The sequence below is a fragment of the Thamnophis sirtalis genome, unplaced genomic scaffold, assembly GCF_051295495.1.
Source record: "Thamnophis sirtalis isolate CommonGarterSnake01/CBP01778 unplaced genomic scaffold, rThaSir2_p1.2 scaffold_5, whole genome shotgun sequence".
Taxonomy (NCBI): domain Eukaryota; kingdom Metazoa; phylum Chordata; class Lepidosauria; order Squamata; family Natricidae; genus Thamnophis; species Thamnophis sirtalis.
In genome coordinates this window covers 66,250,533-66,277,805 of record NW_028261385.1, presented here as the reverse complement: position 1 = coordinate 66,277,805, position 27,273 = coordinate 66,250,533, and the positions used below count along the sequence as shown (strand labels likewise).

At 38.3% G+C, this 27,273-nt stretch overlaps 1 protein-coding gene across 6 annotated transcripts in view; it reads right to left on the bottom strand.

Moving 5' to 3' along the window:
• Positions 1 to 26,736, bottom strand: part of TLE1 (TLE family member 1, transcriptional corepressor) — a 78,102-nt gene extending 51,366 nt beyond the window's left edge. For 2 of the 6 annotated variants that reach the window (XM_014058832.2, XM_014058836.2), the window contains exons 1-6: positions 25,498 to 26,736; positions 24,665 to 24,765; positions 22,894 to 22,957; positions 22,487 to 22,531; positions 5,591 to 5,653; positions 3,277 to 3,381 (exon numbers count right to left, since the gene is read on the bottom strand). In XM_014058832.2, coding sequence (XP_013914307.1) covers positions 3,277 to 3,381; positions 5,591 to 5,653; positions 22,487 to 22,531; positions 22,894 to 22,957; positions 24,665 to 24,765; positions 25,498 to 25,521 — 402 coding nt within the window. In that variant the 5' untranslated portion in view covers positions 25,522 to 26,736. The remainder of the gene's footprint in view (positions 1 to 3,276; positions 3,382 to 5,590; positions 5,654 to 22,486; positions 22,532 to 22,893; positions 22,958 to 24,664; positions 24,766 to 25,497) is intronic. The other 4 variants (XM_014058835.2, XM_087715954.1, XM_014058833.2 and 1 more) reach the window with 3 other exon arrangements.
• Positions 26,737 to 27,273: the final 537 nt, after the last annotated feature.

Below are 27,273 nucleotides of genomic sequence, written 5' to 3'. Positions count from 1 at the left end.
TTTTTTAAAAAAAATCCTAAATCTCACTAAGCATCACTAAAAACATGGATCTTAACTATTTCCATACATTTATTAGGAACTCAACTTTCCCCTCAATTTGTTGCCTCTCTACTGCTTTTATTTCAATGCAACTCACATTTCTTGGGCCTTGCTTAGCCGGTGGCTACTTGATTTGTGCTTCTAATGTTGGAGAATTCAGCAGTTGATTTGCATTTTGAAAAGACTCATGAAGTTTCAGGCTCACAATAGATGTCTAAACCGTTAAATTACTATTTCTTTTATTAGCCTGAAAGACACTGCAGTTTAAGAGCATGGCCTCCACTATTGTTCTTTATACTAAGTTGGGTCTCTGAACAATACTGACAGCTGCTATTAAACTGAGCTGGCGTTTACTTTAGTGCAGCTGCTGCTTGTAGGAACAGACCGACTCCTGATGCTTCCTCCCCTCTAGGGACACAGGCTGACACAGTGAATGTTCAATGAAGAGGAGCAAAGGGCCAGTGAATTGTCAGCCCAATTTTATGCTACTCCAATTTTCCAGAGTGTACCCAACCCCTTTCAAACAAATCAAGCATATGTCAGAGCATGAAACTTATTGTGCAGCACAGGATAATTATTTGTGTATACAAATGTGCAGTGGAAGAGATGATCTCTTGCTGCACCAATATCTATGTGTAAAGTGAGACTGCAGTTGCACAACATTTTTTGGATTATAACACAATTGTTAGATCAGCTGGGCAAGGCACTACTTAGATTGGGGGGAAAGGCTGGGAAAAAACATGATGCTTAGAAATAGTGAAAAATAAGATATATTATAGTTGACGATAACATATAAATGCCTCAATTTGTTACAGGGCTGATAACCTATGCATACGTACCATTGAGAGGGACATGGCTGAAATGCATAAAGTCATGAATAGCTTGCAGTAAGTGGACAGTAAAAAGGTTTATTTCCTGCTCACAAAAGAATTATCCAATGGAAAGAGATTTAGAACAAATGAAAGAAAAGTCCATCTTCACAAGCTCATAACTAACCCATGGAATTCATTCCACAAGATGTGATCCGGTGGGTTGAGATACATCCACTCAGGAGTAATTTACCAATTAGAGTTACTTTAGGATTTAAGGCAGCATCCCCCCAAATAACATTTGCAGTCTCCTGCCTGTGATCACCCTACTTTGATTCAGTCCAGTATTTTATCACAATGAAAAAATGCTGGACTAAATTGGTCCAATTTGACAGAGCAAATCTTATTTTCTTGCTAAGAAGTATGCAATTATTTTTCAGGAGGAGTTCACTGCATATGAGGTGAACCTCAATTTACAGTCTTTTTTAATGTTGTTTCACTTAAAATGAAATCAGCGTATTAAATAAATGGATGGTAGCTTTGTTCCTTTAAAAATATCCAAGTTTGTGCTGAAGGCATTCAACTGGAGGTAGTCTGTAAATGATTGCAGTATTGTTCTCTTGGCTTCTGGGTGCTCTTAAGGAAAAGGCAGCAGTGTACAAAGATATAAGCCAGATGCTCCACAAAATATTCATTGTCCAATATAAACATTTCCAATTTATTTTAAAAGCTATTTTGAGCTGTGTCCGCTAAACAACACTTGCAGGCATAGAAAATACCCAGTTGAACTTCTGAACTAAATTCCAAGTAAAGACATCATAGGGACAAGTCATGGGTCATGAAGACAAATAAAGACTTTTGGGGAAAAAGGTAGTTGACTGGATGGGGCAAGCAGGAAGAAAAAGGACCTAGTTTAAAGGAGGAGTTGTGTTTATGCAAAGCTAATCTGTGGCATGTAATAAGGCTGCCTGAATAAAATTTAAGTTGAAAATCTACTGACACTTGCAGGGAGGAATGGCTATTAAAAGGAAATGAAGGTCATTCTCTCAGTTTATTTCACCTAATTGACTGCCAATAATTTTCCACAGATCTACAATTCAGAAATTGATTAAAGCAGAGTTTTCAAGCAGAGGATCATCTTTTAATCCTCCTTAGGTCTTGTGGGGATGGGGGGAGTTCCCCCATCTCCAGTTGGGATGTAATTTTAAGCACAGATGGATTAACCGGTGCTATTGTTTGAACACGTCACTGGACTATTGCACTGTTAATCCATACAGCAGCATGTCTAATTATCATTACAAAGTGTCTGAGGGAACTATAAAGACCAGCAGGGCATCTTCTCACAAGCAATTAACATAAACTAGTAAATGAATAATTTCAATCTCTCATAGTACTCGCACATGAATAAAAATCAGAAGGAGGACTTGTTTCAAGTTCTTTTGCCCACTACAGAAGCAATAGGGTGGAAATACAAGTGATATGTCTTCAGCATTATAAAATTAATGTATATGACAAGTAAAATGCACAATGCCCACAAATATAAAGCAAGTTATATACTTGCTTTCATATATTAGCAGGTGATTTTTCCATGAAGTTAAAAGTTTTAAACTTTCTAAGTACATGAGGAGTATACAAATTCTGGCAAACCTAGATTGTCTACTATTCTTTCTCATCTTTTTCTATAATGTCAGGAGGAAGATAGATAACTATTAGATAACTATTTTTACTTTTATTTAAATACAACTTGTTATGTTATTTTGGGATGTAACTATGACATTAGTATTACTATAGTATATTAATTGGGATGATATAGCACACCATACCTAAGCAACAGCAGAAATAAACATTTCACCCAATCATTTTTTCCACTTATAAATATAAACAAAATAACTTTACTTTTATAGCATGCTAATGTTATTTTTTTTTGTAAATGTAGATATTCAGATTATCAAATGACTCAGATACCAAGAAAATCTGTTAATCCCTACAAAATGTATCAGTCCTAATTAGTTTGGTTTCTTTTTTCTAACCTATGACATACCCATTCCAAACATTAATTTGCAATTCAGAAACATTCCACATATAAAATAGGTCTACGATATATAACAGGGATGTCCAATCTTGGCAATTTAAAAACTGGTGGACTTCAATTCCCAGAATTTCCCAGAATGGTTGGCTGGGGAATTCTGGGAATTGAAATCCACAAATCTTTAAATTGCCAAGGGCAACTTAATATACACTCCCGATATATAGCATAAAGCAATAGCATTTGATAAATTAAGCTTTTAGCAATGCTACCAGTTAAAAATGCATAAGTGCCAAGAAAACACTTAAAATCTAGCCAATTATCAAAGATATTATTACATATTAAAAATTGAAACATCAAAAATGCCAAAAGCAATAAAAAAGGAAAGCTGGTTATACACACTGTAGGAGGTAGACCTGCAAGGCCACGTACCCCGATGATGGCATTCAGCTCAGCCATAGTCACTTGTTTGGCACGTTCCACTGCTTGAGCCACTTGTTGTTGATGCTGGAAGGACAAATAAATGTCTATTATCAGAACACATTTAGATCAGATTTAGATCTTCAGATTTAAGTAGGAGAAAAAGGTCTTTTTTCAATCAAGCAGTAGGTATATTTCAAATTAGCAATCTGAGACACAACTTCCTTTCACCATGCATAAATACATAGCTTTTACTATAGCTTATTTGCAAGTTAACCTTCTTCCAAAGCTGATAAGTAACACTTCTGTTGTGCAAACTGTGCTAAAGCATACTATTGGCTAATGATGGTCACAACCTCAACCCTTGCCTTAACACTACCTCATTGGGGAGTCATCACTGAAGACACCCCTGGGTGCCAATTGTGAGCTAGGAAAGTGTGTGTGACAAAGCATTAGGGTAGTATATCTGGCCTATTCGTGTTGTGTTAATAAGCATTCTACCAATGTCCTGGTATCAATTTAGTCACCAGGTTCTCCCATACACTAAATTCAATTTACATTTGTGCCAGTAACCAGGTTTTGATACTCCCCAAAATTCACATCTATTGCTACATAAATGCTACCGTGTTTCCCCGAAAATACGACCTGTCCCGAAACTAATGCCTTGCCACATTTTTTGCAAAAATATAAGCCAACCCCCCAAAATAAACCCCCTAGACAACCCCCCCTCCGGCCAGACAGAGGACCGCTCACCGACCTAGCGGTATCCCGAAGGCGCCAAGCCGCGGGAGCCAGGGGAAAGGCACTCATGTTGCTTGCCGCCTTCGGGATACCGCTAGGTTGGGAAGTGGTGTTCTGCCTAGCCAGAGAAGGGAGTTGCCGGGCAGCTGCTCATGAGTATGGTTACCTCATGGCTGCTTTGCCCCTGAGGCTGTGCCTGGCTCTTTGGAAGTCCACTCGCAAGGGAGCAGCCACCTGGCAAATCCCCTCTCCAGCTGGGCAGAGTGCCATTCACTGACCTAGGGGGTATCACTAAGGTGCCAAGCCACATGGCGCTCTGCCCACCCTCAGCTCCCATGGCTTGGCACATTCAGGATACCCCCTAGGTCAGTGTATGGAGCTCTGCCTGGCTGGAGAGGGGGTTGCGCAAGCTCCTGTTCCAAACAAGCCTCACCAAACCCTTCTGCAGCTTTCCCAAGACTCCGCCGCCACCGCCCGCCAATGCCACGCTCCGAGCATAACTTCCAAACTCCAAAACTCAGGGCCGAGTCTTCCAGCATTGGGCGCTCTAGGAAGACTCTCTGTCCGGCAGCCAGCCCACCATAGAGAACACTCTTAGAGCGGCCGATGCTGGAAGACTCAGCCCCAAGTTTTGGATTCCGGAAGTTATGCTCAGAGCATGGCGGCGGGCAGCGGTGGCGCTCTGGGAGAACTGTGGAAGGATTTGGTAAGGCTGGGGGCAGAAGAGGCGCTTGTGCAACCTCCCTCTCCAGCCGGGCAGAGCTCCATGCACTGACTTATGGAGTATCCCGAATGTGCCAAGCCATGGGAACTGAGGGTCAGGCAGAGCGCCACATGACGGGCGCCTTAGTGATACCCCCTAGGTCAGTGAATGGCGCTCTGCCTGGCTAGAGAGGGGATTTGCCGGGTGGCTGCTCGTGAGCATGGTTACCTCATGGCTGCTTCACCCCTGAGGCTGTGCCCAGCTTTTCGGGAGTCTGCTCACAAGGGAGCAGCCGCCTGGCAACCCCAAAACAATAAACACAGTAATAAATGTCTGTCAAGAAATTTAACGCAGATTACAATTCAGGCCTTTTGCTAGACTTAGACTTTTGCTAGACTTCTCCTTTCTTAGACTTTAATGTTTCAAATGAAACGTAAAAGGGCTTTCAGAATTTCAACCAATTCTTAGATGTTTTTTTTGGTTTTGCAAATGCCACTCAAAAAGTTTAGTGTGCTATTAAACACTATCATTTTTATTTACAGAGGATTTAACAAATGGTTAGACTAGCAGCTGCTAAGCTAATGCTAGCATTAAAAAAATCTTGATAATCTTTTTAGACTGCCTCCTCCTGTGTTGGAAAGAATAATTTTGTGGTTGAGCTATTTCACCAGTTATACAGTTGGTGTATCTCATCTCATCTGCTAGACCAAATTAACAGGGGGCCTGCATACTTCAGCTATAACAGATGTTCCTCATTCTTCTGAATTTTGATAAAATTAACATTTTAAAAACTAATTTACAAACAAAGATGCAACATAATTTCACTTTAAACAGCTGAACATTTGTACTTACTTCTTGAGACAAAAATGGAATGACTTGTGCACAGATTGTATTCAATCTCTTGGCAATTTCAGTCTATAGAGAAAAGTAAATATTTGGATTAATACACACACATTATATTTTAGTTCGCAAGTTCATGTGAAAGATAAATGTTATAAAATGTGAAGTACCCCAATATTACATCAAATATCTAGAATATGTAGTTAAGCTGAAAGAGTTCATTTTACTGAAGAACATCTGCTACAGCTTCACGTATATTTAAACAAATATATTCTTACTACACAAGTCATTAACAAATAAAGCATGAATTCAAGGCTAGCATGAGATCTATTGTTCCTCCCCATTTTTTATTATTTGAAGTCTTCTAAGTATTGAAAAAGGAGAAATGAGTCACAAGTAGATAACCTCACAAACTGATATCCAAGTAGGTACTTTATAACAATCTATGCTTAGTATCTTGTGATATTTATGGCAGAGATGCAAGATACCTGATAAGGGCATCCTGCATCACTGCCATAAATGAAACATCTGTTAAATGAATGTTGCCCTATTTACGATCTTCTTGCCAGAGCTGTTAAGTAATTCACTGCAGTTGTTAAGATAGTAACGTGGTTGTTAAGTAAATCTGGTTTCCTCAGTGACTTTGCTTGTCAGAAGATTGAAAAGGTGTTCACATGGCCTTTCATCATAAATATGAAACAGTTGCCTAGTATCCAAATTTTGATTGCGTAACCATGGGATTGTGGTAACAGTTCTAAGTGTCATAAATCACTTTTTCTAGTGCTGATGTAACTTTGAATGGTCGCTAAACGAACTGGTATAAATTGGAGACTATCTGTATTTGTCAATACTGCACTATATATGATTGTATGGCACTGACGCAGTCTTTCATTCAAACCATCTGTGAGCCACAAAAATCTACACTCAACTTTAATTTATGCTACCCTTTCATTTTTTTGAGTAAGAACTCAATCTACTTTGAAATGTTCCACAACTAGTAATGATAGCTTCAGATATTTAATGAAGACAAGCTTGCAGCATGAAAAAAGTCCTAAGAAATACTCAAGAGGCCAGAATCCAACCTTTAAAAAGAGGGGTGAATAGCCCCAAACCAGTCAATCAATCAAAAATATAAGCTATGCTTTAGGAATATGCAATATAGATGGCATTAAATCTCTGAAATTCCTGACACAGCCCCTCAGGTTCATGTAATATTCATGAATTCTGAGCTGTCGTAGCTAGCTTGACACAGCTTATCGCTAGATTTCTGATCTGCAAATACAGAGGACAGTTAAAACAATGGGGGATGAAAGAAACCATCCCTTGCAGACAGCAGATACATCAACACTAATTGCCCGGATTCTTTTTGCTCGCCACCAAAGCAGATCTGCAAGACTGGTGCCTCTTGTGAAAGCCCCTCAAGTACCCTTAATTGTTTATGTTCTTAATGTAAGGCCTCTTGAATGCATTCATTTTTAATAGCAGGCTTGAGTGTTGGGCCTATCAAAGAGCACAACAGCAACCCCAGTCATTAGTCCTTTGCTATGGCAATGATGACCTTTTGATTTATTTGTAAATGACAAGCTTGCTGGGGCTCCAGACTCAATCAGTGCCCTCCTTTCTAAAGCATCATAAACATGATGGGGGAATTCAAGATAAAGTTGAGACTGAAATTGTTTGCATTCTGTGGGAGGTATGTGTATATTTTTTTTACTAACTTAAAGTGTTTTGATCTGAAGCACAGTCAGCTTCAAGTGTTGTTATTTGTCATTTTGTCAACATTTCATATTGAACTGAGTGATTAAGGGGGGGAAAGGCAGGTGCTTGAACAGTTTCAAAAATGCCTGCTTCAAATTCTGTAAATGTTTGATCAGAGATTTTCTTTTCTTTCTTTCCTTTCTACAGAAGGAAACCACATATATTTAACCAAGATTAAAATGTATGATACTCGAAGCTTTTCCCCACAGAAGAATTTAATGCATTGTTCTTAATACAGCAGTTTCCATGGGTCATTTTTCCCCATTAAAAGTGAATTCTCATTAAAAATTTAAAAGCAACAATAAAGTTAAGGTATTTCCTTGAACAAACTGGAAGTTTAGATAAATAATCACACTATTGAGAACCTGTGTACCAAAAATCATAAGGCACCATGACCTAGAGCAGGAAATGTTTGCTCAGTCTTTTAGCACAGAAAGTTAACAAGTTTCCAAACGTATTCTTGAGTGATGCCTTTGTTAGAATGACCAAAAAAAAGGTGTGAATGCTTCTGAGTTCTCCATTAGCAAAAATATTATAAAATAGATGGAGCTGAGAAATTTTTCCAAGCATAAGGACTGTAGTGTTAAGAATGAATTATTTTATACCTATTTTTTTTAAAAAAAATCCATTCACAATAAAAAAAAATCCATTCACAATAACTGCTTTGTCTTCCTGACCTGACAAGTGGCAGTGATAAGTAATCAGCAAAAAAGAAAAATAAGCTTTGTCCTTTTACTTCAGCTCCTATATTGCAGAATGCATATAGCAATAGCATGTAGACTTACTACTTCACAGTGCTTTACAGCCCTCTCTAAACTAATTACAGAGTCAGCACATTTGCCCCATCAATCTAGGTCCTCATTTTATCAATCTTGGAAGTATATGTACCGGTACTTACACACACACACACACACACACACATACACACACACACAGTTTAACAACAACAACAACAACAACAAAACCTGAGACAATATCCGGAAAATAAAGAAGAAACTTATTTTTAAACTATTGGAAATAAAATTAGACCAACATTCTCCCAGATTTCTACACAGGAATATTCAAAATTCCATTCTATGTTAAAAGAGTTGGATTTAGTCTATTTAGAACTGGAAAGTTGCAAGGACTTCAATTGTTTTACCGTAAGTAATTGCTGAAACTAGGATTACAGCTGTAATATGCACTCCAAATCTCTTTACTGTGGCATATTAATAAAAACAATAAATCCCAGATGAAGTACATGCACCAATATTTTCCTATTTTCTTGTAACCTCCTATTTTTACTTATCTGAATTATCTTTTCCTGTCACAGTCAACAAACTGTCCTTGTAATTTTAACTGAAGAACGCCAGACCTTGTCAGAGGTTATCCATGATGTGATTAAAATAATATTTTGGGGCAGGAGAAAAGGAGTAAGTGCTTCCCACAATTGAAATACAAATTAGAGATGTATGAAAAGCTAGATGTCTTAGAAAATGCAATTTCATCATGTTAATTAAACGGGATATCACCAAAAGCTTTTACTTTTTTGTGAGAAGCAATGCTTTGTTATCTGAAAGGCAATCCAGTTTCCTGACTTCAAAAGGCATCCTCCTCATTGTTCTTTGTTAGATGGGAGAAATTAAACTAAATATTCCATTCAAATCCTCAAAAATTCATCTCACCAATTAGTTCTTATAGAAGACATTCTTATGTGGAAGTAGTCTGTAATATCAATTTCTAATGCATCTCAGAATAAATTAAAAATCTTTCTTCACTGCATAATTACAAATGACATCTGTAATTTCATTAAACTAAAGATGTATAGAGTTCCTGGGAGTTAGGTGACAAATACATTTAAAAGCAATTATTTTTATTATGATGTATAACATCTATCATCCCCTTCTCTTATTGCTTACTAAACCAAATATTTCACGCTTTTGGTTTTTCCATATTCTGAAAAAATATATTTGGCTATCTGGTGCATAAATAATTAACAAATCCATACACTACTATTAAATTAGGTTCTGTTATATACAGAAGAGTTATCTGTAAATATTTGGTAATTTTCAGCACCTTTGGCAAAATCTGCTTGCAGAAAAACAGCTATCAAGGAGGTGGGACTATACCCTCACTGTTGAGACAAACAAGACAGATGTTCCCACGTGCCTCCTACTGACAATGATGCTGTTCAAAGAATCCACATGAAGTTAGTCAGCCAGAAATGTCATTCCAAAACATTATCTCACTCTGTGCATAGAGGGCAGCTCCCACAGGAAAGGAATATATCTCTACTGCTGTCAGGAGCTATCTTCCACCATCTCCAAGTGGCAGCAAATTGAGGAAACAAGCGCGCACGCACACACACACACACACACAAAAATAAGGGATAGGGTGGAAGGAAAGCCATGTAAACTTCATTACACTTACCAAAATGACAGCTTTCACAGAAAAATAATAAATCTCATGAAAATTCAATGCAACTCTAATATGTCCATTGTTAGAACATGTACTTGGTTCAATCTGACAGCATCCTTTTTATGATTAATGTAACTCTTAAGGTCCTCTTAAACTGAAGTGGTTCCTGTAGCTATTTGGATTATAGAGCCCTGAAAAATCCTGACAGCCTTATGACATGTTTGTCATTATCATGCCATTTCCAGAAAAGCCAATCTAGAAGTGGCATGAACTGTGTATCCTAGACATGAAACCCCAGTGGAAAACTCCGTCTGCCTTGGATTAAAATCAACAACAGCACTCCCACATTTTTTAATTGTTTGCCACTTTGGGTATAGTATGGGTAGGAAAGCAGGCTCTAATCATGAAACAAAACATGCATTTTCCATCCCCCCCACCGTATTTTTATGCAAATAGTAGAATTTGCATAATAATAAGCTTGGCTGTCTCGAGATGCATAGTTTTGAATGTTCCAGTTGCTCATAGCACCGTAATTGGACTGTTGTTTTGTGACTGCTTTTTTTTCACCCAGCATAGCCAATACCACAGCAGGGACCAGTCTATCTTTCTTGCTATTGCTTTAGATTGAATAAGGTGATGTGGGAGAGGAGTGTTGAGTGGAGAAAAGCAATTAAACACATGGTCAGACAGGAGAAAACTGCTTGTAGCTGCTTGACTGCCTAGTAAATTATTGCTTTTTTTCTGATGCTAGGGAGAAGTTAAAAATTCAAGTGGGTGGTTGTATGGGTTCTCCAAGTATTGTGTTTGTTCTGCTTCTGTTTTTTTAAAATCAAGCAAGTAATGTAAAACATTACCTGTATTTTGTGCACTCACTATTTTGCTTCACATACAAGTGTTGCGTATGATGTTGAGGTTGTATAAATGTAAATTACTAATGCAAGTTGGGTTTGGTTAGTTGGTTGATTGAATTTTGGTGTAGGTGTTCAATATATATATATTCTCTCATCTTACAGTAATGTTCTTTTGTTTTAATTTTTTTAACCCTTTATTATTTTTATAGCACAAGGGGCCACACATACCTAATATCTCTTCTCTCTTCAATTTTCCCCACAACAGCAACCCTGTGAGATGGATTGGGCTGAGAGACAATTATTAGCCCAAAGTCACCTACTAGGCTTTCATGCTGAAAACAAGACTAGAACTCAGTCATCTGGTTTCTAGCCTGGTGCCTTAACCTTAACCACTAGGCAAAACTAGCTAATAATATTCACACAATTAAATAATATCAGCAGGCCTTTTTTCCAGAGCTTCCACCCCATGTGCAGGCAAAACTTTGTGGAAGGAACAATGAAGTTGATTTTCATTGTTCTTTGGCTGACAACTAGCACATACACTGTGTAAAAACAAGTAACAAGCACCTCAAGAAAAATTGAGATAATTTAAGGCACATCAGAATTATTATTTCTTCTTCCCTTCAATCATGTCCAATTCTTGGAGAATGCCTGAAGAAGTCCATACAATTTTCTTGGCAAGGTTTTTCTGAAATGGTTTGCTATTGTCTTCTCCCTTAAGGCTGAGAGAGAATGACAAGCCAAGGTCACCCAACTGCATTTTGCCCAAGGTGGGACTAGAACTCCGTCTCCCTATTTCCAACATGAACAATCATCATGTATCTCCTGCAGCTGGAGTAAAAGAGCAAGGCAGCAACAGTTGGCCTCAAATTATAATGCTTTTCTATGCTAGAATATTCAACACATTGAATAACTTTGTTCCAATCGAAGAACAGACAATTTGTAATATTTCAGCAGAACATTACAATGGAGATTCTAGAAACAAAATACATTTTGTACTGAGCAAACCTAGCTGAATAAATTCCTATATAATATGCTGCACTGTTTGAGTGAATTTTTGCATGGTATGGGAACTGTGAAAAGGCAACCACAAAGAGGAAAGCACAAATCATATCTACATTACTTCTATTTCCTGTATCGTTCAAATTCAAAGCAAACCTAGACTATTTTACAGTCTTTTTTTTTTTTTGACTATCAGAACAATAGAATTTCAACCATAGAAACAATTGTAATCTCTTCGGGCCTTATTATTGTTCTTATATTATTTATAATGAGCAACTATTAGTTCTCATTTATTATATACATTGGCCAAAACAATCTATTGGACTTAGCTACTTATCCAGCTATTACTCATTGTAGATTTAAGACATTCTGATTTAAAAATCACCCTACAACATAGACAACCAAATAAACATCTTTTATTCTCTAGAAAGCTATGCACTATAAATTTGAAATATGATATGTCATGAAGGATATTTTTTAAAAAAATCCATACAAAACCATTTGCCAAAATAAGAAAAGAAAAACTATTATAGACAAATTAAATATTGCAAAGATGAGAAAGGAAATATTTGTACTAAGAATTAAAATACAAACTTCTGCCAAATTCATTTACTATCAGTATTTTCTTTTTTTTAAAAAAGGGGTTTTAAAAAAATAGCACGAAACTCAAGGTTCTGGGGCAGGGGGGAAAAAAACCTTTCAAAAGGACAGTATGATCACCTAACTGAAACTGAAACTATATATTTAGCTTTTCTACAAAACAAGCAACTAACTGTGTTCAAATCCCTGCATTGGTACTATAGAGATTTCAGCAAAATAGAGCTGAAAACTCCATCTGAATGAGCAAAATGTTCTTGCCATTTATATACAGTGTAGCAGTAATCCACCAGGGAATAAAGGTCAAGGCTGCCCTTTTGGTCATTACTGAATCATTTGAGATGATCTGTGGTAAGGAAAATCGAAGGCTGTGAGTATGCTGCAAATGGCTTGACCTCAGTCCAATTTTTGTCTCCATCTGTCTAACCGATATAAGGATGAAAGCTTTTTACAGGATTCTTTTTAAAACCATGTTGTAAGGCACGAATCGGTTTGATATAGCGTTAATAAGGGGGAAAGTAGGCTTCTCTGACTCAAAAACACATTTAGATTGTTATTCTTTATCACTTGAAGTATGTCCTTCTCTCAGAAGTTACTTTCCTTACATCTGTAAATTGTTAACAAAATGGCTTAGAGATACCTTCACTTTGCCAGGGAGGGCAGAAAGCATCCAATTTGCAGCCTTCCACAAGAGTGACTTGCAGGACAAAAGACTCTTCCACAAAGACAGTAAGTGAAACTGACAGTGGAAGTTATTTTGTACAGCATACCCCTCTTTTTTAAAAGGTTTCATTTGCTCAAGGGAAAAAAAAACGGTCTTCAAGACAACCTAAAAGAGCCAACGTAACAAACAGTCCAAAGGATATAATCAAGGTTATAATGGCCATCGTAACTTGCTTGCCTTTAAAGGGCTGTAAGAAAAGTTGCCACACGTTTAAAATTGAAATGTTAAATGTCAGATGTATGAAGCCACTGCAATTTCAATTATTCAAGGGACCATTCAAAGTTACAAGACCCCTGGAAAAGGTGACTTATGACCATTTTGGGGCGTTTGGCAAGTGGCTCACCTTTATGGCTGTTGCATTGTCCCAAGGTCATGCAGAGCCAATGGGGAAGCAAGGTTTACTTAACAATCACTAACTTCCCAACTGCAGCAACCATGTTACTAACTTCATAACTGTGCCAAGAAAGGTCATAAAACAGGGCAAAACTCACCTGTTTTGCTTAGCATCAGAAATTTTGGGCTCATTTATGTACAACTATTGCTGTGCTCTCCTATCTTACAATAGTGTGCCTTATTAACTATCATATTTTTAAAGCTAATGTGCTGCCTAGGATGATGGGAACTGAAATCCTTCATCTCTAGAAGGTGCCTGTTGGAAAAAGGCAGTACTGTTTTCTTATTTTGGCCATGACAGCAACGTATTAAGAGGCTGTGTGCCATATCTGGAGGATTAAGCCCCCACAGTATATCAATGTCAAGCAACAGCATGTCAAACTAAGATTCAATTCAGGTAAGTGCCATTGCCAAATGTTCTTGTTCCCAGACGTGCTTTAAGATTATTTTTATTGCTTAAAATTTAATTTGTTCCAACTCACATCTCCATGACAACACCGCTAGCCCTGCAAATCATTTGGGTAATTGGATACCTTATCTCTCTATTGCTCTCAAATCGAATGATTCTGCTAGAATTGTAACAGCCAATCATGTTTACAGGCCTCCTGAGTAATAGACTTAGAAAAGTAGCCACATTCATCTCTTATTTACAGCCATATTAACCATTACACAAAGAAGTCGTGAAGGTGGCCTCCCAGTATATTTCAAGTTATCGGTGTTGTCACCATTAATATTGCAATCAACAGAAAGAGTTGTGAAGCCATAATCAAACAGATTAAATTCAGATTGATAAAGAGGACTGTGCGTGCATACGCATAAACTAGATGAGCTTTGATCAATGACTGTCTACAAATATTAGCAAAACAGTGCATCACTTCAGTTCTACCAAACTTATATCCTATAGAACCATGCATGCACTTTAAAAATGATTACTATGTTATGATTATATATGACTCCATGTTAAAAAATCAAATATGCATACAATACAGATTTTGATATATCAGAAACAAAACCTACATGTTTTGGGCAGCAAGAATGCAAGTGGGTATTAAATTCAAATGCCATCCATGTCTTTCTGAGTAATTCATTCATATTTTTTATTCTCAAGAAGTTGATGTAATTTGACTGAAGCAGATTTCATTCTCTTAACTGGTTAGTGGGTAAGACTGTTAATTGATATATTTTTACTTCATATAATACTATTGTGTTCTGTACATTCTGTTATCAGAATAGCTTCACTGATTCAGTGAATTGTGGGTCTCAAGTCACATACGTGCCAATGCCTTCCAAAAGAATCTTAAAGTATGAGCAACATGGGAGGGGTTTTTTTTGGTTTTGATCATATACATTTCTGTATTGATTATAAATAACTGGGCTTGTCTTTTCTTGAAAAAAGCATAGCAAATAAATAAGAGAACAATTTTCTCTATTCTTAGCACATGATACATAGTATCTTTTCCAATCTTTTACTAAGCAACTTTAACATTCATTTTATATGATATATTGCTACTGCTAAAGACAACTACAATGGATTTTGTATACAAAATCTATGAGTTCATCTATTTCGAAGTGTTATGCATATAACTAAAAGTACAAAAAAGGTACCCTTCCGTTGAGCTCAGCTACACGTGACTATATGGGCAAATACATGGAAGTATATTGACATGGATTGCTATTGCTATCTTTTAGAGTATGTGTGTGTATATATATCTCTCTGTGTGTATATATATATATATATACATATATATATACACATATACATATTTATATATGTATACATGTGTATACATACATATATACATACACACACACAAACACACATATATATTTGTTTTCGTAGATTTTCACAGGTGTAGGTATGCTGGTCTTGTTGTATTCAGGTCTTTTCCCATGCAAGATTGAGATTATCTTGGCAACGTTTCAGCGAGGTCTCCTTCGCCATCTCTGAAGCCCAAAACCCAACCTGAAGATGGCAAGTGAGACCTCGCCAAAACATTGTCAAAACAATCTCAATCTTACACGGGAAAAGACCCAAATACAACAAGACCAGCATACATACATACATACATACATACATACATACATACATACATACATACACACACACACATACATACACACGGAAAAAACCCTAAATTGCTAAGTATTTACTCTACTAATATCATTCTTGAAAGTAGGCCAATACATAAATGTCTGAATAAACAAATATACACTATTGTTTCATTCAAAGTCTGATTACATATTTAAATATAAAATATTTTGTCACCCATTTTTAGAGCAGAATGTATGGATTGCCCCGACCTCGTGTAAAGGTGCAGCACTTAAGATTAATAAAAACAGCATGAGTCTATCTCTTTGACTTTGATTGCACATCCACTTAAGAAGGAAATGGTTAAATGGTAAACTCACCCCACAGAGTACCACACACAACTTTTGTCTCTTCCCGTTAACAACAAGGGCAGGGTTGCTTGAAAGTAATCACTGTGGTTTGAAAACCAGTTAAGTGGGGAATCCAAATTTAGAATGACTCTACATGACGTACATTATAGTTTAAGCCTGGACTGATGAGCCACAACCATGGGTACTTGCTGTGGTTTTCAATTAAATCAACTGTAATATTAGTTACAAATGGTTAGAATATCAAAATGGAATACATCATCGCCATCACCTTGTTATGGACATTCATTTCCCACATGTGTAAGCAAGTTTGAAAACCACAAAAGTGATTTGCAGGTCATGTTATTTTTGGTGCACAAAAAGGATAGTGATAGTTCTATACTGAATTCTAATAAAGCACATTTACCACCTCGTTTTCATGAACCATTCTTTTTAAGCTGTAAGTAAGATGTCATATTAAATATAGATCTGTGAAAGTATTTTGATCAAGTGTTAAATAGAACTCGGTTAAGCTAGTTTTGAGTAAATACACAGAGGACCAAGTTGCAAGGGAGGGAAGGAGGGAGGAGTATCATGTGCATTTTTGGTTTGTTTGTGTGGGTTTTCGTGGCAAACTGAAAATGTATTTATTAATTTAGGCTCCCTCTATTTAAACTGGGATGCGGTGGCCCAGTGGCTAAGATGCTTGTCAATCAGAAAGATCAGCAGTTTGGTGGTTTGAATTCCTAGTGCCACATAACAGTGAGCTCCTGTTACTTGTCCAGCTTCTGCCAATCTAACAGTTCAAAAGCATGTAAAAATGGAAGAAAAAAAAAGAAACCACTTTGGTGGGAAGGTAACAGTGTTCCATGTGCCTTTTGCATTTAGTAATGCCAGCCACATGACCATGGAGATGTCTTCAGCTCTTCAACTTTGAAACCAAGATGAGCACTGCCCCCTAGAGTCGGGAATGATTAGCACATATGTACAAGGAGAACCTTTAATTTACTATTTAACCTAAGCAGAGTAATCCAAAGAATTCCTTATAGTAGTCCATCCCTGTCCTTGGGAATGGACTTCATATCTTTTTAGGCTTAACATCCTATCCAGATAGCAAACAAAATCCTTTTTTCTCTGTTCCTCCACAAAATGGAAAACTACCCTTTTGTTTTCATCCAGTAATCCACAGAAGCTTTTCAAATGGCTCAAAACAGAAGCTGCAGCAGTTTGTTCTTTAAATCAATTCTCTTCTTAACTATCCACTATATGTTCCAGCACAGAGAAAGAACAGTCTTTCTCCCTTCTAATTCAAAAATCCATACTGCCATTGCCCTTGCAAACTGCTAAACAAGCAGTATTGGCAATTCACTTGTGTTCAGTAATATATTTACTGCAAATCCCAATGGCTTGGTCTCTTAATGCAGTTTTTTCCCTATTGTGTATGTTCTTGTCAATACACTGACTGGTCACCTTATTCCATAAGCTACTTTGACCAATTGTTTACATAAGATATCAAAAGACCGAAAACAAGGAAGGGGACTCTCCTTTTTCTGTCCAACATTTTCTGTCACAAGTCCAAAAGCAGCATGCTACACAAGAGATCAGGCATCTCCTAACTGGAATCATTTTTAATCAGTTTAATTTGGAAGCTATTCTGATTAACCAGGATAAAACTAGGATAACTATGCTATAGCCATGTTGATTAGAATATAATAACTATGTTCCAAACTGTGGTTTCAAGAAGCATATCCAACTACAACAATTTCCTCTTTTCAAACAAAGAGGTGTTTCATTTACTCTGTTTGAACTTTTGTAAAGGGTAGTGATAGAAATCTCTGCTATGAATATATAAAAGCTTAATGCTGGTGATGAATAAATAGTGCAAAGGATTGTCTTATTATAGTCTTATAAGCTAAAAATTATACAAAATATTGTGAAGAATTAAATATATAAAAGGCAGGCGTTTAAGATCAAAATGTAAAGAAAAAATAGACCTGAAGGAGTAGGATTGTATCTATTGCAACCTGTTTTTCAACACTAGGCTTCTCTGACCTTTGGGGTGTGGGACAATGACAAAATTCATTAGTGCTAAAATATGTTCACCTAATACCTTGATGACAGAAAATCAAGATACCGAGAAAGTCAGAAAGCAATAAGTGAAATAAAAGCAGCCAAGCAGAAGGAAATCTATTTTTAAAAAGCCAATCTTTTGCTGATATGGTAATACTCGGTTTGAGAATATATTGCAACACAATTCAGAAAGATACTTTGATTTATGCTACTCCACACAAAACCATTTCCATGCTTTAAAAAGATAATATTTAAAATTCCATGTGCCTGACATTAACTTGCTATAAAGAAGTTATTAGTTTCACAAATTCATTTGAGCTCCTGCTTGCAATTAAATTAATGAAGCCACATTAAAAAGTACATGGAGGAAGACTAGTCCAATATCACGATCGTTCCTATCCAAAGAACTGTGCAAAATCAAGAAAATCTCTGAATTGTCTGAAGCCATCTATTACCAATGATGTCACGAGCAACCATCAGGAGATACGGCTGTTGAACACAGACAGCTTTGTGAGTGGCTCCTTCAAAGAAAAGACTGGCACTGTTAGCACTATGCTCCATTTTTGAAGTTGTAATTATTTGGAAGTGAGAAGGCAGCAAGCCAAACAGAAAACCTCAGCAGGGCAAAGTAACAAGCTTGCCTGAAGGCAGGTCAGAAAGATCATAGCTATCCCCCTCAGAGGAGACAAAGGCCCACCTGTCACTTTTAGAATGGCAGGAACTCAAACACTGTAGTAGTTTATATAGTCTGTCTGTGGGCTCAGCAGTGATCAATCTTTATTTGGCTGACTGCCACTGAACTAAGGCTAACCTTACCCCTAAACAATTGGGGTTTTAACACACAAGAAGGTTTATTTTCTGGTTTACTCTGAAGGCCATCCGACAGGAACGATGAGAACGACACAGAGAAAACATTTCCCATGCAGCTACTAATATCCAAGAAACCCTGTATCTTGGCAGCAAATTTACCACAGTAATCATTGCTAACCCTAACTGCCGTAATGAGTAAGTATTTTTTAAAAATGAAACTCATAACCTTTAAGCAATTCCCTAGAAAGATCTATATCAGCTCTAGACTGACTACCAGCATAGTTTTTGAAATGCTATTAGAGAAGCAAAAGAAAGGAAGAAGTACTATGATAAGCTAGCAAAAGGCTTAAAATCATATATGCATAAGCAAAATATGCAACCTAAAGGGGAAAAAACACTTGCTACCATTGTTTGTCAGATCAAGGATTAAGCTTACTACTGGTTAAATTAATGCTTCATTTCCTGCACCACCCCCGTTTTCTTTTTGTGTCCTAAAAAAAGATGAATCCAGAGATCCCACAAGTAGTAAAGAATTCCCAGGACAAACCATATTGATGAGGAGGGTAGAACATTTTTTACCTACTTGTCTTACCAAAGCAAAGATAACCTTGCAAGGCACTCAACTCTTGATGGCTATATTCACATAGTACTTTTGGAAAATAAAAGAAGTGGTTTGCAAGTGAATGCATTTTTAAAAACTAAGTGATTTCAGAGCTTAGTTGTTTGCTTGCAGATGTTTTGTTGCCCAAGTAGTTAGTATCTTCAGTATTGGAAGGAGGTGGGGAAACCTCGCTCTCTTCTACCATTAAATATGTTACCTAGTCAGGTAAGGAAACATCTGCAAGCAAATAACTAATGATAAAACCATCAACAACATGATGCTTAGAGAGCATCAAGGACTCCGTAGTTCAACCCTGAGCTATAGATATTCTCTTCTACTGTTTTATTTTAACTTCGCAATCTATTCAAAAAGATTTGGAATTATAGCGTTCTCTCGTCCGAGAACTAACCAGGGCTGACCCCATTTAGGTTGAGATCAGATAAAAGTAGTTCCAGCACATTTGTCTCATGCCCTAAATAATCCATTCCAAAAGATTGGAGAGAAACTTTTCCACTCATAAGAGTAACTACAAGGGGAGATCAGGGAAATTTGTTCTTCTCCTTGATGAATTCTGCAAAACAGAATTTCTAGTGGCTGAAGAAAATTGTGCATTAGTCAACCCAATAAATAATTGTGATAAGTAGAAAGTACTGATGTAAAGTAGCAGCTTTTTGTCTGAGATGTTATGTTGGTCCTTAGCTCATTGCTCTCTAAATAGGTCTAAATACACACAAAAAATCACAATGTTTCTGGAATTCCTGCTACCATGAAGATTTAGCTCATTTTATTCCCACAAAAATCCTTTGAGGGAGGTGACATGAGAGACAATGATTGATCCAAAGCTATCCAGTAACTCTAAGGTTAAATTGAGTCTTGTCCAGTCTGTTACACTATATAAATGCAAATAACTAATGGCATATTAAATAAAGAATAAAATAAAATATGAGTAAAGAATCATCGTAATTTTATAAAAGATGGCCAGAATCCGAAACATAATTTCCTGGATGCCATCCACTTTGCTTAAAGGCAAAAGACATGCAAAGAGGGAATAGAAAGAGCTTGCCTACATCAAATTATGTTCCTACCAAGCAGGTAGAAGCCTGTTCAAGCTATGTTGATTTTCATTTTTGGAAAATACTGCCAACATGAAATAACAGCCATGGAAATAAGGATAAAATAATCCTCCAGATTAACATATACTTTTTGTTGTTATTTTGCCATACTACTGCAATTTCCTTTGCTAAAGTTTGGAGTGAAGGGGGCATAGATCTCTGAAAGCATTTATTCACATTTATAACATTAGATGAATGCATTGGTGACATTACAATTAATGAAAAAAAAATCCCATCACTACATTTTGTGTTTTAAAAAAAGTCAGTTATGATGACTTTTATGTCTCTTGATGGTGCCTTGCTAAGCATTTGGTTATAAGCCATAAAACAGGAATAATTTCAGCCTGTCAGGAGTCTAGCTAATGCCCAGTTTCCCCCTAGAGAGAATTCCTGTCAAATGTAATGAGAGCTCTGAAGACCCTCTCTACAACATAATGAGCACTTAGGCCAGGCTGGTGATCAGCCAGCAAAAAGCATCAATTGGAGCCTAGCTACTCCCTGGGGGATACACATCAACAGTTTTAATAAGAATTATGATTACTCTCCAGCAAATGCCTAAGAACATACTGTTCATGTTTAAATCATGAAATTCTCACGTACACACATCCTTTTTTCCAAGATGAATTCATTTTCTTTTTTCAATAACATTGTTAAGATAGAGAAATAGTTAACTATGTCGTACATGAAAAGTATACGGTGAAATCATTGCTACTTCGGTTGTATACTATATAAAAATAGCAAATTTCTACCAAATATAAATATTATTTTGGAAATTTCCTTTTACAGAAATAATATAGACAATGCTTATTGTATCTGAAAAGGTTATTTATAAATTTCATATTCAGACTAAATAAAATTTGGTATACGAAAGCACCGACTAAAATAACTCTCTCAGTTTTGTTTGTTTAATCTTTAAATAAATCCAGTTCTCAATTCTAGTTTCCGATTTACACATTTGGTTTGCTGTTAAAGAAGAAATTTTTTAAACTATGTTGGACAAAAGTATGACCAATTAAGCTCATAAAACCTTTGATCTGTAACAAGCTATTAGTAAGTTTTAAGCAAATGGCAGCCTACACATTTCGGAGGGGGTGGTAGAAAAACATTAGTATTTAGTGCAATGTAATAATACTATTTTAAAGCAAATAGAAACAACTATAAGGAAAAATGAGAATTCTTAATACCTAAATTCCAACAATTTAGTTAAGGCTTAAAAGCTTCCATTATTTATGTGACCCAATGTTTAATATGTAAATGTCAAATGCAATATTTTATACATCTAAAATGTGTCTACTTTTGAGAGAATCATAATTCTAGATTACCAAAGGTCCTAGCATCTGATGGATTTTACACATACTCCCCCCAAATCAAAAGAGCTCAGAATTACAAAAGCAGAATTCAGCATTCAAGCACACTTGCTTAATGGGAGCCTTTGAATACACTGAAGATGTGAAACCTGAACGAATCAATTTCTCCACTTTGCCTTAGCTGGTCAGCCATGCTCCTTAATTTAATGAAACAAGAGTTTCAGATGAAATAGCACATATACATCAAGAAAGAATTGTATTGTTGCACTTTGAAATGTATCCAACTGTGCAACTTCATCTAATGATAATTTTTTTAAGAGGCCATCGATTTCTGAAAGACTTATTGTACCAGCATCTTGATGAAAAAGTGGATGTCAGCATATCTACAGAATATTTACACCCTGCCATTAATGCTTTCTTTGGCAGACAATAACTACTCAATTGAAGGTCCTTTGGGCTGAGCAATCATTTAGCTTTCTTTCTCTTATGAGGTCCTTAGTGTCTTGTTCCAGTTCAATACTCTTTTTATTCACCATTATAGTAGCCATAAGTGTGAATTTTATGGGAACTTGCAAACTCAGTCATAAGGAATGCTTTCCAAGTCACTAATCTTTTCATGCTTTTTAAATGGCTTAGATTTGAGCAACCATCAACATATGCTGCCTAGACATAAAATACTGGTTAGGCAAATTCAAGGCGGTACCGACCCCAAATTTTCTTCTAGAAAACTATTTCCTTGAAAATATTCAACTTTAAGCATTTCTCATATATAACGACAAAGGCCAGGATAGTATTTATAAAACCAAATGGAAATTTATAGGGAAATTTTCCCTATAATTCTCCAACCTTTTAGATATTCATGTAATGTAATTTTGTATTAACACAGAATTCAATCATAACAATTTCTTACCTGTTTGTGCATTTCAATATTTAATCCGTATGACATTTCATAATACTGTGAACAAAGCAGAGAAAAGTTTATTTAAAATACAAACATACAAACAACAGTTCTATCATGCCCAGAATTTTCATTTTCTCTTGTTCCAAACAAACAGAAGTAAACCAATACATTAAAACTGTGGTAAAGCTGATTTTAATGAACAACAGGAAATGTCCTAAAATGTATTCTGCAACGGAGCAAGCTGCTAAGGGAGTCTTTTACTGGAGGAAGTTAAACAGAAGCTAGACCACCAGCTGTCAGGGATACTATATAGTGTGTCCTGCCCTTAACAGGGGTCTAGATTAAACTATTTTCCATGTTTTCTTCCAATTCTGATTTTACATTTTAATAAAGCACATAAACAAGATTGTACTTACCATAACGTAGTGCCTTTGCATTTCTGTCTTTTCACTTGCGAGCTTCTCACATTCCAACTTAAGGCTGCAAAGATAAAGATGTGTATTTGTTTTAAATATATGGATTTAAGATATGTTTTTATTTACATTCTGAAAAGATGCTTGTTATGGAAACTGTTCTGGGATCACAAAGTAGAAATACAGAGATGTTTATCAACCCACTTTAATAGATGGCAACATTTGAATATGCACAGGAGATCAAACAGATAAAAGCATTTCTACAAAATATAGAAATAATTTAATATAGTGGGAAAATGTTTTTAAAGAGGTACTAACACAGAATTCCAGCATTCCTATGAAAGATTCAGAAAATAAATTTCTATAGAAATCCATGTGAATTATTAGCAAATAACACCTTGGTTTGTATTTTCCCAAAATCAATTTTTCAAGCATAACCAAATTAAATAACTTTTGCCCATCATGTGAACTACTTGGAGATAATACAGCACTGTAATTTATAGTAGTATACATAAACGTTTAATTAGACCCAAACATAATTTATAGCTTTCCATTGAAGTAAAATAATTTAAATCAAGCTGCCAAGCTTCAAATTCATTTACAAATTATTTCCAATGGAAATTTACTTCTAGGATTGGTATTGTAATTCTATTAACTAAAAATAAAAGCCTGAAGGTCATCAAGCAAAATCCTTTAGATAATTAAATGCTTTCTGTTTTGCTGCTATGATTAAAGAGTATTTGTAGGTGTGTACCATAATTCCTGAGACTCTCACACTATTGTAAAAACTTTACTGTTTGAATACTACTTATTTGAACAGGCTTGATCTTTGCAGTTAAGACTGTGTACACAGTGTGCTTGAGCTATATAACAGCTGAGCTCAATTTTATATATGTATGTTTGTTTGTACAAACCAAACCAAGATAATATACTAACCGTCTGGCCCTGGAACATGTTTACTTTAAAGATGTGTTCCTCAGATTTTTACTAGACGTGTATTTTACTTACATGTACGTACAAGTTAATGTTTCAGTAAATAACCCTAACTTTATTTCTTGTTTGCAAATTGTGCATTGAAAACTTTGCTGAACTTTTATGTACACTATCTCAGGAATATTTTGCACTGAACTGAATAAAACATAATTCTAAGTAGGCACAAAGAGGATCAAACAATGACCAAATAAGCATGTTTTATTGCTTAAACACTTTATTTTGTAAAAATGTTTTTAGAAATCCTTTTACTTAGCATGCTCTATTCTCTCAGGAGCTGTGGTGACACAGTTAAATAGGGTTTATTTATTTATTTATTTTTATTCATTTAATGATGGCATGCTGTAATATGAGGACAAGAACCCTGGTTGACCAAATGTCAACTCAGTCTCTTAAAACTTTCCAGAGCAAATATTGACAGTTCCTGTAAAGCTCTGAAAGCACATAGAAAGATGGAGGTAGCAAGAGAGCAGCTCATGCACCTAAAGTGTATTAACCCAACACAAATAAAAACAATAGCCGGATCAACCAGCCTGCTTGCACACTCACCTTCAGTGAGTGAGTGACAGACTTTTCACTGCCTCCTCACGCCACCACCTGGGCATAACTACTAAGTACATTTGGAAGAAGCAAAACACACCCTATATACATATACACACACACAAACTAAGGAACACATTATGGAGCCTTGAACATCTCAGCCCAGAAGAAACCTTCCTTTTTTCCCCAAGTGAAGGGTTGTGGGAGAGAGATGCCCTTCTCAGTCGGCCAGAGCTATTCTCACCTGTGATACTGAGCTTGGAGAAACTGGAACTCCTCTTTGATTCGGTCTAGAGACTCCGGGATTGTGAACTTGAAGGGCTGTCCTGCAGCTTGGTGTGGCGTCTGAAGAGGAGGGAAGGAAGGAAGGAAAGAAAGAAAGAAAGGAGGAGGGGGCAGAGTTAGAAAAGGCAGGAAAAGTTGCAGCCACAGCTACCGAGGGAACAATTGCCACCTGGCTCAGAAAGAGCACGTGGCAAGGGCAAAGGCAGAATCCCCCACGAAGCCGCCTTTGTAGGGATGGCCCCATCGCTGCTATCCTTCATTAAAAAGCACCGCCACTGGCGGGCAAGAGAGCACTCCCTCCAACGACCTCTTTCTTCCAGGAAATGGCAGCAGCGGCGTCTCGCATTCGGGCTTTGAGGGGAAAGTACCCAGCCGCTCTTCGACTTACAGGCTGGGTCCGGAACCGGGAAAGGGAACCGAAGCGGCCACGCCAGGGCTACGAGTAAACAAAAGGGGAAGCCTCACGCGCCGCCCGTCCCCCCTCCCCTTCGCTGGTCGCTCCCCCAAAAGCCAAGCGAGGCTTTTCAAACCAAACCTCGGCCAGGCCAGCTGACGAGGCAGAAGTTTCCCAGGCCTTTCCTCGCCCGCCCGCCCACACACATACACACCGCTTCCCCAAAAAAAGCTGTTTTCGGCCCTACAAGAGTTCGCAGAAGGCCAACCGGAGCAGCCGGTTACACTTTCGGACTCCGGCGTTTAGCCAAGAGACCCGCGCGTTACTTTTTGCCCGGGAAAAGGGGACCGGGGGTGGGTGGGTGGAGGAGGAGGTGAGGAAGCTAAAAGGCCACTTACGGGATGCCGGCTCTGAGGAAACATGGCTCTGGCCGCCGCTTTCCTCCTCCGCAGGTCTCGCCTCGCCTCGACCCCCTGAACTTTAGATTCCGCGGAAGCTCCAGAGCAAACGCCAGGTGGGAGGAAAGCGGGGAAGGGCGCTTACTCCGCTTCTTGGCTCAGCTGCAGGCTCATCCTCCCCCCACCACACGCGGCTTCCCTCCAGCCCCAGCCCAGCCGCTTCCTTTGTTGTTAGCTCGAGAGAGAGCGAGGGGAGAAAAAGTCACCGGGGATCTGCCCGAGCAAGCGCAAGAGATGGCCAGTCCGGGATGGGTCCTTCCTCGCCGCGCCGTTGTTGTTCTTGTTGTCGCTCCTTCGGCTTTCTGGGTTTTTTTTTTCTTTCCCCTTTCTTTTCTTTCTTTTCTTTCTCTCAGGAAATAACAACCTTCCTTCCCTCGGCCGCCAAACGCACTTAGAAAAAAACCCAACAAACAAAACAACCAACCAACCACCCGAAAGATCGGTGGCTTTGGAGTCGATCGGAGGAGCAAATCCAAACAAGTCAAAGGGGCTCTTTCCGACGATCGGGGTGCGGGGCTAGAGCCGAAGAGCGCCCCTGCGAAAGGCCGCGCTCTCCCCCGCGTCGGGAGAACGATTCAGGCCAGATCGGGCGCAGGACTCGAGGAAGGAAATCGAGGGAGGGAGGGGGGGAGGGTTACGAGGCAGGAGCCGGACTGAAGGAAGAGAGTCCTGAGAGTTACACGGAAAAACCACCCCACCCCCACTTCAGCCGCTCTTCTCCCTCCTGGTACCCAATCTTCCCACCGCAGTGGGTCTCCAAATCAAGAGCCGCTTCTCCCTCGGAGTCGTGCCGAGGCTGTCTTCCTAGGCCCGCAGCGCCTCGGCCAGGATCCCCACGTTAGAATCCTGAAACGAAACCCTCCGTTTGGGGCAGAAGCATCCCGGGCAGACTTGTCGCGGCGGCCTCTGGTTTCCCTTCCGCTGCTTTTCTTTCTCTCTTGCTCAACCCCGGGCCAAAGTTCTTCTTTGTAAGATCCCCTCGAGGAACCATCCAGGCGGGGGTTGGGGAGAAGACGAGACCTTCTCCTCCCCCCTCCCCAAAATTATCGCAAAGATTTTTCTTCCATGGAGACGAAACCGGCACGTAATAAGAAAACTCCGCAGGACACACAGCCCAGCTCGGCGGCGGCGGCGGCGGCAGGATCTCAATAAACGGGACACAATGTATCCGCCCGCGCTGGTTACATTAACACGCGGTTTCACACTCCTCGAGCTAACCAGCCTCCTGGCTCCGCCCTGAGCGAGAGGGAGGAGGGCGTACGGCCAATCGTCTGCTTAGGAACCAACGTGGGGCAATGACATCAGACCAATGGCAGCTGACTCTGGTAAGCTTCACCTCCCTTTCTGCCTCCCTCCCACTTTCCTAGGAAGCCTTTCTAGTTGAGCTGCAGGACCCCTCTGAGCGAGCCAATGGGAGGCAGCGGAACGTTCAGGCAGGCAGGGAGAAAAGGAAGGTCGGGGAGAAGGAGAGTGGAGAGGCTGGGCTGTCAATCAAAGTAACGTGGGGTAGAATATGCAAGCGAGCTAGCAAGAGAGAGAGAAAAATAACTGCTAGGCGCTCTCTCCGCTCTCTCTCTCTCTCTCTCTCTCTCTCTCTCTCTCTCTCTCTCTTTATTATTCTTCCTTTACGTTGCCCCACTCTCTTCAGAAATCTGTGAAAATAACGCGGAGAGATAAATAATGCATCCCTCATTCAGGACAAGCAGTACCTACAGT